The sequence below is a fragment of the Schistocerca nitens genome, chromosome 1, assembly GCF_023898315.1.
Source record: "Schistocerca nitens isolate TAMUIC-IGC-003100 chromosome 1, iqSchNite1.1, whole genome shotgun sequence".
Classification (NCBI taxonomy): Eukaryota; Metazoa; Arthropoda; class Insecta; order Orthoptera; family Acrididae; genus Schistocerca; species Schistocerca nitens.
This window is the reverse complement of record NC_064614.1, coordinates 313782144-313799086: the sequence shown is the minus strand read 5'-3', so window position 1 is coordinate 313799086 and position 16943 is coordinate 313782144. Positions and strand designations below refer to the sequence as shown.

The 16943-nt window shown below is 43.6% G+C and overlaps 1 protein-coding gene across 2 annotated transcripts in view; it reads left to right on the top strand.

The window, feature by feature from the left end:
* The window catches only part of LOC126235550 (discoidin domain-containing receptor 2-like), a 782972-nt gene that overhangs the window by 539955 nt on the left and 226074 nt on the right, over positions 1-16943 (top strand). For both annotated transcript variants that reach the window (XM_049944278.1, XM_049944270.1), the window contains one exon: positions 13849-14080. In XM_049944278.1, coding sequence (XP_049800235.1) covers positions 13849-14080 — 232 coding nt within the window. The remainder of the gene's footprint in view (positions 1-13848; positions 14081-16943) is intronic.

The following is a 16943-nucleotide window of genomic DNA, read 5'->3' as shown; positions in this document are numbered from 1 at the left end:
AAGTGAAAATGACGACTCCACAGGAGTGCGCGCAAGCAATAACGTGGGCTGCAGAACCAAAAGCGCTGATTTCTGTACAAATAAATTATCGTAGTTTGTATGGATGTGATACACCTAGTATAAAAACAAGTAAGGAATGCTGCCGTAAATTTCGGACAACTGAAAGTGTGAAACATTATGGCAGAACACTTCATAGTGTTTGGGAAGAGGCAAGTGGAGTACATTAGACAAGCTTTTCTATTCACCAGGCACCGAGAAACATTAAATCATATAGAATGCCAGAGTTTTTGTTTGTGTGCTTATAAAGTGTAAATTCTTCAACACTGATGCCGAACGGCAAACCTTGCCCACAACAGTGTGCTGCGGATATGCTTCATCGTATTGACATGAATGCCAGCTTCTTGGAAAGATGTTTATTCTCATACGATGCAATCTTTAATGTATCAGGAAGGGATAATCGGCACAATGTTTGGATTTTGGTGCGCAAAATCTGTACGCTATCACTGAATATGTTCATGATAGCCTGAAGACCCTCTGGAGTGGGCTAATGCAGGACAGGTTTGTTGGACCGTCCTTCTTTGCAGAAAACACCGTAGATGGGTTAGCATATCTGGACATATTGGAACAGTTTTAGAACCTCACATACAAGACTTTCCACCCAGCTTCAGCTTTCAGCAAGATTAGCCTCCGCAGCATTGGTCTACAGCTTTTTGCATGTTTCTGGAAACGAAGTTCCTCAGTCGCTGGATCGGATGGAAACAGCCCATTGCTTGGCCACCACGTTCCTCCGACAGAACCCCGCTGGGTTTGTTCTTGTGGTGATTCGTGACGAACAAAGTGGACGATATTTCTGTGTTAAGATGTAAAATCACTGATGTGGCAACAGTAATAGAGGACTTGTTACGAAGAACACGGAAAGAAATTGAATGTACTGTCTTCTTCGTACTATAAATGGTTCACATGTATAAATTGTGGCGATGGTTAAATAAATTGTGCGAGATGCTCTAGGATATTGTGCAATGCCACCAGCAGGTGTCTAAGGGACACTTTGTATTATGTCCATACATTTAACGATATGAGAGGTGCCAAAAGCTTACAACAAAGCTCTAAATAGATGGTACACTTCTCCCTCTCCTTATAAGAAGCAATATCCTGCATTCATCAAGATCTAAGGGAGCTACTATGTAACACGTGTAAATGGCATCCATGTAATTCCTATAGTTGAGCAGACCGTTGTATCGCCACAATAGAGCTCTTTAAAACATTCCATGGTAATCGTATAACTAAGAATGTCTGGCGGACTGTACTATTCAGATGCATAACTTGAAAAAAGTGAAGATACTTACTGTGAACTAAAGTGTCGATTACATGTTCGAGAAAAATCGCTGGCAGTAACTCTTCACGGAGTTTCAGAAACAAGGGTAAAAAATTCTGATTTCAGATTAAGCGATATTGCTTATTTGCATTCAGAAGGAACTGAACGTTACAGCATATCGCGTATTGGCAGGGATTTACATTTATTGCCTACTTGCCTTTTCCCAGTGGCTTTGTCTGCGTATGTGTTCGACACCGAAGCACATATATGGCCGTCTGACTATGTTTCCTCATAGGCAATGTGGTGGCAGAAGACTGTATGATGATGCAATTAAAGGTATGTTGCAAAAATATTTGGATGGTAGTCTTGTTGTATTCTTGTACGTACTACTCTAGTGGCATTTGCCTGTTAAGATGGCAGAGGGTTGGAGTGGGTGTGGCCCCGCTTCTACGTGCTCCTCCTTCCTCCGATTAAGAGATGCGAATTTGTTCACGTCTCAGTGGTAGCGCCTAATTGTAGTTTGAGCTTTGTGATGGCCAACGATTTGTGCATGTTGTCGCTTGTGCCTGAAAGTGCAGTGATGTGTACAACGTGCATAGCTGCGGGTAATGTACGACATTTATATTGGTACAGGAATGCTAAATTGCAATAAAAACGCGAAAGTTATTTGTTATTACCTCAGAAGTAATTCTATTGTCAAGGTGGGGTATCAACTATTCAGATGTATCGTCTGCACGGTATATGTATCCATGGACCGTTTAATCCCCTGCACCGCACCTCTGCCTATACCCTCCTCTAGAGCTTCTTTGTGGCCATGTCCTCTATCTGTGTCCATCTCATCCCTCCTCTGTCTATGAACATTTCATCCTCACCCCTGTCTCTCAGTATTCTCCTCCTCATCCTCTCTCCCCCCCCCTCTCTCTCTCTCTCTCTCTCTCTCTCTCTCTCTCTCTCTCTCTCTCTCTCTCTCTCTCTGTCTCTATGCCCATCTGTTACTCCCCTTTCTGCCTATCTCCTCTTCCTTGCTATCTCTCCTCCCCCATTTCTCTGTTCATCTCCTTCTCTCTGCTCTCAATCTGTCCTCTTCCTGCCCCCTCTCTCTCTCCCATCTCATCCCCCTCTTTTTGTCGAAGTTCTCCTTCCCCTCCTGTCCATCCCTTCTCTGCTCTTTCTCTGATATTTCCCATCACTCTCTCTGGCCATCCTCTCCCTCTGTGTGCTTCTCCTCTCCACTCTATATGGCATCCTACCCCTCCCAGGCCGGCCGAAGTGGCCGAGCGGTTCTAAGCGCGCTACGGTCGCAGGTTCGAATCCTGCCTCGGGCATGGATGTGTGTGATGTGCTTAGGTTATTTAGGTTTAAGTAGTTCTAAGTTCTAGGGGACTGATGACCTCAGCAGTTAAGTCCCATAGTGCTCAGAGCCATTTGAACCATATGAACCATCTCCTCCCAGTCTCTCACAATAACGCCCCCTCTCCCTGTCTCTGTCCTGCAAATTCCCGATCCTCACTCTCTCAGACTAAGTCTTCCTCCCCTCCCTCTGTCCATTTCTTCCTTCCCACTTCCCTATCCATTCTATCTGCTCATCTCCTTCTCCCCACTATCTCTGTCCCGTCATGTCGTCCTTTCCATACTCTCTTGTACCTCTGCCCATCTCATCCTCCTCCCTTTCTCTGTGCAACTCATCCTCCCCTTTATCACTATCCATATCATCCTCCACCTCAGCTTTGCCTATCAGAACATGCAGCTCCCACGGTGCATGCCAATACTACCAAAGCAACACGCACATTGTACCAGGCAGCCTATGTGTCAGGGGCTGGAAAACGCATTTTAACTATATCTCCAGTCCTGTGGGAGATAGGCAGTTCTACTACCCTCCCATCCCCCCTCCCCCTCCCCCCCCCACTTCCCCCCTACTCGCCCACAGTGCTGATTTCCAGATTGCAAGTAATGAATACATTAAATCTGCTAAATTACGAAGTCACTTCTGGTCAGTTGTTGGAACATAGCCAAAGTAAGTAATTGGGAACTCAGTGATATCGAGTCTGTAGACTACCACATTTCATGTACAGATGATGAAGGCGATACTCATTGAAATTGTTCTGGTGTGAAGTCAAGCTCCAGCACGCCGGTGAGGTACGTTAAAGCAGAGAGGGCTGTGAAGAAGATGTCAGCCAATAGTACGCTGGCCAATCCTTCTCTAGAACGACACAAAGACAGCAGCACCGCTCCGTCTGGCCGCAGTCGAGTTGAAGAGTAGCCGTTCAACAGCAGAGACTTAGGAACTGTGTAATTTCACTTATACGCACATCAAAACAAGTTTCCCGTCACCCTGGTTCCCAGAACTGTAGAAGATAGTCGTTGACTGTCGATATTGTATCAGAGACACAGTCCATTTAACTGTTCAGAGATATCACTAAACCCGCCCAAAGATATAAACAACCATGCATGAGCAGCGCCTATTAGACGGAGGGGGTCCGACAGCCGATCAGTTCCAGTCATTCAACCAGGAAGTAGGTACACGGCTCGTGTTCTCTGTAGTTCAACCACGCCTAGACGGTGAATACCGCGGTTCGATCGCTTCCGCATTGTTACTTCGTGCCAGGAAGGGCTCTCAACAAGGGAAGTGTCCAGGCCTCTCTGAGTGAAACAAAACGATATTGTTCGGACATGGAGAAGATACAAAGAGACAGGAACTGTCAATGACATGCCTCGGTCAGACTGCCCACGGGCTACTACTGCAGTGGATGACCGCTACCTAAGGATTATGGCTCGAAGGAACTCTGGCAGCAGCGCCACCATGTTGAATAATGCTTTCATTGCAGCCACAGGACCTCTTGTTACGACTCAAACTCTGCGCAATAGGCTGCATGGTGCGCAACTTCACTCCAGACGTCCATGGCGAGGTACATCTTTGACCTCAAGACACCATGCAGCGCGCTATATATGGGGCCAACAACATGCCGAATGGACCGCTCAGCATTGGCATCACGTTCTCTTCACCGATGAGTGCTTTCAGTGAGACAATCGTCGGAGACGTGTTTGGAGGCAATCCGTTTAGGCTGAACGCCTTAGACACAAAGTCCAGCGTGTGCAGGTGGGTGCAAGTTCCCTGCTGTTCTGAGGTGCCATTATATGGGACCGACGTATGTCGCTGGTGGTCATGGAACGCTTCGTAACGACTGTAGGATACGTGAATGCCATCCTCCGGCCGATAGTGCAACCATATCGGCAGCATATTGGCGAGGCATTAGTGTCTTCATCGACAACAATTCGCGTCCCCATCGTCCACATCTTGTGAATGACTTCCTTCAGGATAACGATATCGCTCGGCTATAGTGACTAGACATGAACCCTATCGAATATGCCTGGGATAGATTGAAAAGGGCTGTTTATGGACGACGTGACCACTCTGAAGGAACTACGCCAAATCGGCGTTAAGGAGTGGGACAATCTGGCCAAAAGTGCCTTGATGAACTTATGGATAGTATGCCACGACGAATACAGGGATGCATTAATGCAAGACGACGTGCTACTGTATATTAGAGGTACCGGTGTGTATAGCGGTTTTCATGAGCAGTAAAATGGGTGTAAATGATGTTTATGTTGATCTCCATTCAAATTTTCTGTACAGGTTCCGGAACTCCCGGAACCGAGGTGATGCAAAAATTTTTCTGATGTGTGTTTTAGGCATTGTCTATACTGATGAGACTTCTTATTTTTTCTGTTGCTATTTGCTGCGACGCATCACTGAAAATTCTGAAAGTATTGTCATTTATTTACTGTAAATAAAATTTGCTTGAATTGTTGTCTAGCGATCCGAGGCACCCCATATTTAACGAGTAGGAAGGACACAACAGAAATGACCAAACAAAGTTTCATATGTGGTAGAAGCGATACATGATTCGATATGTAAACAGACAAGTTTCTCAAGTCAACTGGGTCGTATCTGCAGATAGGTGTCTCTTATGGCCACCAATGAGAACCATAGCATTCCTAGATTCTCTTCACATGGGTTTTTTGTAAGTGGACATAACAATAATTTTAACTATTGTTATATTAGGAAGAAAACGCATTAAATGAAAATGCTTGTGGTGGTCAAGAAAACTTTTCGTCCCACAAGACGATTTAGCTCTGCCACCGTTCTACAATGTCGTGGTGCGAGTTATTCATTAATGCAGTTTATCTAAACTCTTAGAACAATTTGACATTCCTCTTATGCTCTGTATATGACACTGAACTGAACAAAATGTACAATTAATGCATCATGCATAGCAAGCAACATGACACAGTGAAGCAGTGAACTCAGAATCATATCAGAATAACCAGATATAGGAAGTCTTTCCATGCTTTCTCTGCTATATGTAAAGTGAATGCCAGAGTTGTCTCTCAAAAACCGCCAGAGCGAATTCCCATCTCATTCCTGTCTAACCTATCAAAGATTCTGCTTCTTTTCTATGTTGTTGTTGAGATCAGTTGAACCCCAACACTCATTTTCTTCGTTGAAGCTCCCAGTGTAATAATAATAGTAATAATAGTCGAAATATAACAACAATCCTGAAAACATGACCAAAATTCCATTTAGCAAAGCAAAGTGCTTGCGTCGACAAAAAGCCAAAGTCTGTTGTCAAATGCCACTCAGTTTTACTGATAGAGTTAACACTAGTGGCAGAAAAAATCGACTAGATAAGAGAACACGAGAGAAATGGGAAACATGGACAGGAGAAAATAGCGAAAATAAAAGAGGAGGTAAAATAGAAGAGGTTAGAGTGGTAGAAGAGATTGAAAGAGAAAATTTCGTGTTGAAAGGACAATTGTATTTCTCGGTAGAATTGTACCAATAGCGACATCCTCAACAACCCATTCTGTTTCTGAGAACCGGTCATAAATTATTCACTAGCATTCCGCTTGGCAGCTAATCTGATCAACAGTGTTAATGGGTTTCAGCTCAGTCTGGACGCCAGTTATTACCGTAATTCGCGAACAGTGTAGTTAATGCAACTGAGTATCTGCACCTAAGTGTTCAAGCAATTTGCTACACCGCAACATGCTATAGCTTTACCTCTACGAAAAGCTTTAATATCATCTCGTGCTAAACAATTCGAGATAAACCTCAGCTTTTAGTTTTACAGCGAGATTCTCAGCCCATGCACAGCAATTACTGAAACCTTGCCATAGCTTATCGTTCTTCCACCTGCAGATATTGAAATTTTTCCTGTCTTATTTGCTCTGTACAGAACAAAAAGTACTTTCTGTCATTGTGTAACTTATAAATGTGTGCATACTGCGATGGTGAATTTTGCAGTATACAGGAAGACAGCCCTCCAGTGTGGACAAATTACCACGATCTGTATTTTTTTCCCATGCGGGACAATAGGACGTTTTTATATAAGTATAAAATTACTGTAGTGTCTCCAAGACTCATTTCTGTGACAGAAACTTGTTTATAAAATTTATTAAGTCCTCTGAATAGATTTCTGTAATTAGGCATCCTCCACCCATTCACTCCTCAAAGAAATAATGATGATTATCAGAAATTATTGCAGCTAAGTAGCCTTTGGTGATTATTGATTTCTTTAATGTTTTCATTACCGGTTACAAGTTAACCAGCGGCCTATGATCATAAGGGGGACAGTTCTTAATGTTTGTTTGTAGGACTGAGGGGTCGTTGTGTGTCGCAAACTAGAAAAAATACAAGCAAATAAGCACATAATTGGTGAGGTATCTACAATTATTTACACCATAACGTCGACTTGATAGCATTGCTTACAGTTAGTTGCAAATATTGCATTAATTTTGTTGCGTAAATGATTTTGATAAACATAGTTTATGTTTACTTGTTATGACTAACGCATTACACAAACTGTGCCACACCTAACGACTTCCACATGCTGTGTAAGGTGTCATCAAACCAAACAGTATATGTTCAAGTAATCTTTAAAGATTATGTGCTCGAGCAATGATGTTCATTGGACAACATTTGCATTTTCGAAAGTATCAATTTTAATGATGTTCGTTGGCCAACACTTGCATTTTCGAAAGTTTTCGTTGATTTTGAATGATAGTAAATGTACATATGGAATTAAATTACATTCATTACTGCAGAAATAACATATTCTCTCTATAGATTCACTAATAGTAAGTTGAATGACATTTATCTTGTATTTCTTGCTAAAGAAATTCGATTTAGCAAGTTTATTCTTGCTTATTGCATATTGCTTATGAACTAGGCATTCTAACGCACTGATATGTTTTATCTGTTTACTGGAAATGAAGGAATAAAATCGACTGAGATGATGGATATACATGATGGTGTAAACATAAAAATGAAGAAACAAGTTTTCTTTATTGATGTTGACCCTCTTGTACATTACCGATTCATTTGTAGGCATACCGTGAGCTACTTAAGATATAATTTTATGTAATTATTTCTGACGAGTAAAAAAGCGAGACCACTATATAAAAAACCGTTCTCACGCTGTTCTCTAAAACGAAGCATAGTGGTGCAGCATAACTTCGTCAATAACTACGGCCATCTGGCATACGTATCAGGAAGTTTGTTTAAGTCTTTCACTGAGACTTAATCCCAAAATTAAACTCATTTTTCTGGTCTTAGACATTTCTTTGCCACAGATGCAAATCGAAATTCCCCAAAGGTGCTAATGGTACCTTTCACAGCCGAATATGCAGTGGCCTCATTTCGGTTATCATACTAGAAATATTCGCTATATGTGTTGAAAATATTCAGACTCATCGTGATTGGGGATTAATTTTGTAACGGTAATTTACGTAAGTGTATGGTCATACATGGGCCAAAAATGATACTGTGGGTGAGTGCAGCCAGTCATTCCTTTGAATGTATACAAATTCGAGCAGTTTGCGCTTGCAGATATGATTTATTTATGTGCAACAGACTGAGTCATTACCTCTGTATTACATAGATCTCAAAATAATTGCACTAATTTTAATGCGGTCACACTAGGTAAGTATAGTACTATGGTCTAAGTCCTACTAAATGATTATGTACAATTAATGTCTTATTTCCCGAGATATGAACGAAGTTGAAACATATGTCACCAGAAAAGAAAAACAGAAGGTCGTCTCTAAATATATCTCATTGTGTGATACATCGATAACTTGCTGCACGTCGTAGCACCAAATTCGATTTCCTTTTAGGACACTTTTCACTGTGGCCTACTAGGAACCGATTTCACAATGCAACCCCAGAATAATTTGTTAAGTCACAGATTCAGTAACACGAAATACAGTACAAAACCTAATAATACAACGGTGTCTGTGACTTCTTTTCTCGTGACCAATATAGTTTGCGACATACTACCTGTGATACTTGTCAAAAACAAGCGGAATGACCTTTCAATTATCTACTCAAATATTTAAGCCACGCATATTCCAAATATCGAATGCAAATAGTTAACTTGCCTATGAAACGCGTAAACAAATTCTGTAATACTTTTTAAAGATATCTGTATGAATTTGAGATCTATTAGCAATCAAAATGTGCAGGGAGATTGTGGATGAATCTTACGCTACACCATAGTCACGTTACTTTTGGTAGCAATCAATGATGCCGAAAAAAACCAGTTTTGCGTATCTGAATGGTCATTTCTTGTATGGTTAAAGGCCAGTCTGCTGCACTCGAGCACTGTAGTTTACAAGAAGGTAAGCGTTCATGGCCGTAGTGCACTTCAGTAAAATCCTTCTGGGTGTATGACCACGACATATGTAGTAAGACCGACATTTTGGCATTTACTGCACGCAGCCTTCATCAGTCGCCCCGATGAAAGCTGGCTATAGTAGCTGTCTAAATGTTGGTGCTTTTATGACACATGACGCGGTCACAAAGCCAGAACAATCTCATTGTAATTCACATCAGTATAATTAGAAACGGATACAGATGAGTCATTAGAGTGCATGTATAAAGTTCAGTATTTAATGGTAATTGCCTCTTAAGTTGCTTCAAAACAGCTGTTTGATCAGAAGAGCGACGAGTGTTCTGTTAGTATTTATTTATTCGGTCATACACTAATGAACAACTTCTCTACTGTCGCTGGAAATACCAAACTGAGTTGGCTCCTTAACGTAGCATGAATTTCTCCCATAGCAAATCCTTGGCTACAGAGAGATGAGTATGCAGTAGCACTGGTGCTGTAAGGTGGAAGGGCTGAGCGCTGTGGAAACACAAATTTAATACAAAAGAAAAACTGAATTGTAACCGCAATTTCCTTATCCATAGAAAAAGCTCCTGGTATTCAGATATAACATTAATAAAAATAATGCAAATGAAATGCACTCAAAGTCAAAACTTCAAGCAGGTAACTAACTGAAGAAATGAAAGTAATACGTTATCTCACTTAGTTCAACAGAAAATCTGACCCAAAATTGCTATAAAATAAGAAGTGAACTAAGACACACCATCACTTAACATTAAGCACTACCGGATTGGATATTCAGCTAAATGTAACTTTCGATATAGCAAACTAGCGTTAATTAAGCACGAGCATTTCTCATGGAGAATCTTAAGTACAGAGCACACAGTACAAAGGCATAGGCACTGTCCATGTACTCCAACCATAAGAATTCTTTATATAAATGTCTTTCAGACACCTAGCGAAATCCGCAGTTGCGATACATATTGTGTACATTGGAGTAGAAAGGAAAGGGTAGGAACTTATAGTATCAGCTGCAACTGAACTTCTGCATCTACATCTACATTCATACTCCGCAAGTCACATGACGGTGTGTGGCGGAGGGTACTTTGAGTACCTCTATCGGTTCTCCCTTCTCTTCCAGTCTCGTATTGTTCCTGGAAAGAAAGATTGTCGGTATGCCTCTTTTTGGGCTCTAATCTCTCTGATTTTATCCCCATGGTCTCTTCGCGAGATATACGTAGGAGGGATCAATATACTGCTTGACTCCTCGGTGTATGTTCTCGAAACTTTAACAAAAGTCCGTATCGAGCGTCTCCCTGCAGAGTCTTCCACTGGAGTTTATCTATCATCTCCGTAACGCTTTCGCGATTACTAAATGATCCTGTAACGAAACGCGCTGCTCTCCGTCGGATCTTCTCTATCTCTCCTATCAACCCTAACTGGTACGGATCCCACACTGGAGAGAAATATTCAAGCAGTGGGCGAACAAGCTGAGGAATCAGCGGCGACGAGTGAAAATGTGTGCTAGATCGGGACTTGAACCCGGGATCTACTGCTTACTAGACAGGTGCGTTAACCTCTGCACCATCCGGACACAGTAGTTATAGAAAAAGTGCGGAATATGTCGGCACGCTCCCAGGCCGACTCACATTCTCACATAACGCCACCTACCTGCGTTCCCTGTCAATGTCCTCCACGCCCTCTAACTTTGGATACCCGCTGAACGTCGAATGTAAGTGTGCAATCACAATGACTGTTGTCAATATAAAGCCCATTGAGGCAAATCGATAATATGAATGCGTCCGAAATAAGAGATATTACGAATTCATTTAATCGCTTGGCCTCGATGGGTAATGAATCCAAAACATTCATTGCGGTAGCACATTAACGTTCGACCTCCAGCGGGAATCTAAAGTTAGCGAGAGTGGAGGACATATCCAATCGAAAGCCCACAACCAACTCCTCAAACTCCTCTCTGGCCGGACATGGGGGTTTCACCCCTCTACCATCCTCCACACCTACAAATCCTTAATCCGTCCCATCCTCTGTTATGCCAGTCCCGCCTGGATATCTGCCCCCCCCCCCCAAATTCTATAAGTCCGTCCAGATCCTTGAGAGTCATGCCTTCCGTATATGCCTCCAGTCCCCCACGCGGATCCTCTATGAACTCATTCCTTTCCCCCATCTGCTCCTCTTCCTCGAACATATCCGCAGCCTCTACACCTCCCGCCGCCTTGATCCCCCTCAACCCCTGGTTGCTCCTCTCCTCTCCCATCCCCGCCCCCTGCCACGCCTTCGCTGTTGTGTCCCCCCTACCCACCATCTCTATACACTTCATCTCCTTTCCCAAGGTGGCTTCCATCAACTCCCCCTCCCAGATGATGCCGTCTCTCCCTCCATTTATCCCTCCTATCAACTCTGATCCTCACCCCCCCTCCTTTCCTCTGTCCTTTCCCTGGGCTCCCTCTTCCTCCCTTCCATCATGTGTTTCTCCCCGCCTAACCTCTTCCTACCTCAGTTCTCCCCCCTGAGTCCTTTTTTCTTCCTGTCCTCTGCCTTCCCCACTCCCTGTCGCATCTAACCAGCACCCCCCACCCCTCTTATGGGTCCTCATCCTCCATTGGCTCCTTTCCCCCCTCCCCCTTCGCTTTTCCTCACCTTCCCCCTTTTTTCCCAATATCTGATCAGTTTCCCCCCACCTGCTCTCAGCTGTGGTATGTCATATTTCAGTGCAGTGTTCCAGTGACTGCTCAGTGTTGTTTCTTTTCCGGTGTTGTGAACAGAAACCATGCTGTCGCTGGGTGTGAATTTTATGTCTTTTGCGAACAGAAACCAGACTGTCGCCGTGTTTTTTAATTGTCTGTCTATTATTTTACCTGTGTGCTTTATATGTATTTTATTAGCATCATCATCCCTTGGTTCTCTGTTTTAAGTTCCACGATTTTTTCGCCATGTTACCCTTTGTCTCCGAGTTTGTCGCCTGTTTTATTATTATTATTATTATTATTATTATTATACAAATTTGGAAGTTAAAGACCGTGAAAACAGTTATTTCTTGCGCTTTTGGGAAGTCTTCTTTCTCTCAGTCCACACTTCTTTCATTCTTGCGCTGAAGGCGGCTTTTCTCTCTTCAGACCATTTAGTTCCACAAGTCTTCTTAATTTTCACACCGAAACCCGTGAATGAATTCAGTTTTTTTCTAAAAAGGTTTCTGTTAAATATTGTTTCCTGATCTATGTCCATTTCTTTTGGATCTGTTTGTGTGTTGATAAACCATAAATTTTTATTTTTTTAGATTTGCGATGTACGAAAATATTTGTTTTGTAAGCCTATTCGGGTTCATCCTCATGATGTGAGCATAAAAGGAGCATCTTCTTTTTCTAATTTCGTCTGTAATTTTGCTGCACTTCGTATACACTTCTTTGTTGCTTTTTAGTCTGTATACAGGCTTTCCTTGATCCTCTGTTATTTTCCTGTGTCCAAGAATTGTCCTCACAATTCTTCTTTCACGATTTTCTATCTGTTCTGCGTATGTAAAATTTGCCAGTGTTTCTGATGCATATAGTATCTGCGGTCTAATGACAGTCTGATAGTGTCTGAGTTTAATGTTTTTGGATATACATTTTTTTGAATACATTTGTCTGCAGTAGTGAGTTGCTGTCTCTAGTTTTTGTATTCTAGGCCTGCAGGCTGGATGACCTTTTGCCACAGGCTGAATTAGTTCACCAAGATATTTAAAATGTTTAGATACCTGTATTTTCCCGTATTTCGTAGTTATTTTCTTTGGTGGATTTTTGATATTTGTAATGATTTCTGTCTTTTCAAATGAAATTTGCAAGCCTGCTTTTTCAGCAGTTTCTTTAAGTAATTTTATTTGTTTTATTGTGTCTTTTTGTGTGTAAGCTAAACAGGCGAGATCGTCAGCGAAGGCAAAACAGTTGGTTTCAATGGCTTTATAGCACTTCCCTCCAATTTGGACTTTCTCAACTCCATGTTTTTGCGTGAGTTTTCTCCATTCTGCTATGACTTTATCCAGAACACAGTTGAAGAGTACCGGGGACAGCGCATCTCCTTGTCTGACGCCGGTTTTGACCTCGAAATGCCTGTTTTATATTATATATTATCTTCTCCTTTTTTAAAACAAAGTCTGTAGGCTGAAGAGGGGCATACTAACCTGCTGCCAGTCCGCCCTCTTCGGGGGGAATCGAAATTCAATAAAGGAAAAAAAAGGAGGACGTAGACAGGAACTGCAGATAGGTGGAGCTAGGTGGGAATGTGCGTCGACCGGGGAGCGGGCCGAGATAGTCCCGCGCATTTGCGGCAGACATTGTGTCTGGGTGAGGCAAAGCTTAACCCAACAGCTTAATAAGCAGTAGATTCAGGATGCGGCTGATATTAGTTTCCTCCCTTTCGTTTCCTTTCCTCCCGTTCCACATCCAATTTGCGTAATATAAGAATTCTGCGCTGACGAGGAACGACAATGAAACACTCGCACAGGCACTCTATTGTGTTATCCTCCCAAACTGACGATCATCGGACTGCCCGTTGCTCGCTCGTCCTCAAAATACGGGCCAGCCGCCAATTGTCTCTATCGAACCGCTGCCCCGGTGTCCAGCTCGTTCCTCTGCTCTCTGCAAAATCCAATACGTCGGTCCGGTCGCTACTTCGCGGACAGCGGTGGCGCTGGCTGGACCGCTTGTCATATCTCCGACGCTCTCTCGTTCACAACGAGGAAACTGCCTGCAGCTTTTCGCACCACATACTGAATGGGCTAGGACCTCCACCGTGCAGCGGTTATCATGGCGCAATATTACAAGAAAAGTGCGTGAGACTGACTGTAGCGTGTGACCTGGTCCTTTGCAGGTTGCGAGAGGACAAGGGCGGCGGTGCGTGGTGCCCCCGCAACATGGTGACGCGAGCCGCCGAAGAGTGGCTGCAGGTGGAGCTGCACTCGCTGCACGCCGTCACGGCGGTGCGCACGCAGGGCCGCTTCGGACACGGCCTGGGCCAGGAGTACGCCGAGAACTACCTGCTCGACTACTGGCGGCCCGGTCTCGCCACCTGGGCTCGCTGGAGGGACAAAGCAGGTAACAAGGTAAGTCAATTCGCGTCTGTATTACAGAGTATTATTTTCATGCTGTCGAATGTGAATATGTCTGTGTGCGGCGCCTAAGTCGGTATTGTGAGAGCACCAATGCTCATTACCCTAGCTACAGTAGCATATCGACGGAGATGGGGCGGTTTACAGTAGAGCAGTAGAGCACCGCATGTATGCACCTACATCCATTCTCCTCTTATTATCCTTTTATGAGTGTGGGAGGGTACTCAACACATAATTATTGGTATGACGTCGACAGATATCAAAGTAGCTTCTGAGGTAGACTGGGTGTTGTAGCGCTAGCGCTTTTTACATAGTACTTGGCAGTAAAAGTGAAGCACCCAGATGACATGGTCGGATGATAGTGTGGCTTCGTACACATACATCACATCGGCAAGCGTATAAATGATCAGAACTGCAATACCGGGGCGTATAAGGACCATCAGAATGCGTTGGTGGTGTTCATGTTTTAGTGTTGTAACCAATCCAGACAGGGTATATATCAGGCGTGAACAGCATCAGATGTTGAGTGATCACCCTGAAGGATAAGCAGATGCCGTGTATCCGTATTAGCGTTTCAGCAACAGACAGTTTGAAAGAGTTCTTACTGAGTCTCTTTTTTACCGGCTGGTCGAATCGTGTGGAACAGATACTTATGGAGCATTCGGATGTGGCAGTGACTCGATGCTGCTTGGGAACGTGAGGCATATTCGCCGTCAAGTTTCCAATCGATCTCGTCTGATCACCGCAGGAGCTGATCTGCGTATTGTGCACGAAGCACATCGTAACCGCTTCACATCTCGCCTGTCATCCGAGAGCAAATAATGGACCTGCAGCAGCCGGTCTAGGGAGTTACCACCCCATGCGTAGGTTTTCTTTCACAAAACTAAAGGCTGCTTTTGATGCGTTGCCGTGAATGTAAATCTTGGAATGTTGCTGAATGCCGTCGCATTGTGTCAGCGATGATCGCGGTTGTGCGCTGCCACTGACGACCATCGTCATCAAGTATGATCTAAGGTCACGACCGGTAGTGACTGAGATCAATTCACATGATACAACAGCACGTCATGTGTTATCTCTCATTCAGCAACACCGTCGTTCCAGTTTTTTGAAGAGAACAGTGCTCGGCCACAGCTATTACGTGTCTCAATGTTGAGATACCAGATCTGATCCGCCTGGACAGCGCAACACGGAAGTGGGTACGATCTCCCATGACAAATTGGCCCGACCGCCACACATTTATGTTTTCATAATAATTTGGCGGCACCTGAAGATGAGGCATTAAGCTTCGAAACCGGTCGTGTAACAAATAAAGAAAACTACTTGCAACGGAATCGGATTCTTACTCTGTAAAAAGTGGTAGAGAAGATCCAATGAGGAGCGGAAACTTTCGTCACTGGATCGTTTAGTGAGCGCGAGAGCGTTCTGAAAATTATCAACGAACTCCAGTCGCAGCCGCTACACGGGAGGCGTTATGTACCGCAGAGAGGGTTACTGTTGAAATTTAGAGAGCGTACGTGCGAAAAGGAGTCCTCCTTATTAGTCTCGCGAAAGGACCACGACCAGAAAATTGGAGGAATTGTAGTTCGTACGATAGACTGTGCACGGTCATTCTTCCCACGCACCATTCGTGTATGGAACAAAGGGTTGGGAGGAGGGAGGGGGGAGGGGGGAGCCCGCATCTCGTGGTCGTGCGGTAGCGTTCTCGCTTCCCACGCCCGGGATCCCGGGTTCGATTCTCGGCGGGGTCAGGGATTTTCTCTGCCTCGTGATGGCTGGGTGTTGTGTGCTGTCCTTAGGTTAGTTAGGTTTAAGTAGTTCTAAGTTCTAGGGGACTTATGACCACAGCAGTTGAGTCCCATAGTGCTCAGAGCCATTTGAACCATTTTTTTTTTTGGGGGGGGGGGGAGGAGGGGCGTGATAGTGATACCTGAGGTACCCTGCGCAACACACTGCAAAATGGCTTGCGGAGTATAGATGTAGATATAGATTTGTACCGCTTGTCACTTCCAAATCTGTCCAGTCCCAGTCACGGGTGGTACGTGGGAAGAACTATTGCTGGTAAGCCTCCGTGTGTGATCGAAGCTCTCAGTTTCTTTTCCTGATACTTTCGTCAAATACATGTAGTATGAAGCAATATATTGGTTGATTCTTTTAGAAACGCACGCTCTCAGTATATAAACAGTACCCCACATCGTGATACACAACGTCTTTCTTACAGCGTCTGGTATTGGAGTTGCGAACATCTTTCACGCTCACTAAAACATTCTGACTGGAAAGCCACCAACACTGACAAGCATTACTGGAGTTAGATCAAACGAGAGTTTTGTACAGAACATTTTTCATGAATCCTAAAGATTCTTCCAATGAATCTCAATCTCCTCTGCTTTTCTTGCAATTAGGTTTCAATGGACCATAAACCGCTACCTACGAATATTCCAATACGTAATATGAAGCTTGGGCATTGAGATATCTTTTCCAGTCGCAAAAATACGGTTAGTTAACTGTGAGAAAATAGTAAGTTTCGCAAACAATGAGACAGAGGAAATGAATGAGAATAAAACTCTTAAAAACCTCTAAGTTCTGAGACAACCGCTGATCACCCAAGGTGATCTTGGACTAAGACATGAACTTGAATCAGTTCGCTTAATTTAGCGAAAAATTTGAAATTTTGCCAGTACAGGAAATTATACGCTACGAGGATGGTCAGGCTCATTTTCGTCTGCATAAAGAGGTCAGTAAAAAAACTAGTATTAGACCGATGATGCTCCCGATAAAAACCTTAATAAACCGCACCACTCAGAATGTCTAACGATATGCTGCGCGACTGACATTTGGTGCGATATTTCTCACTACTGTT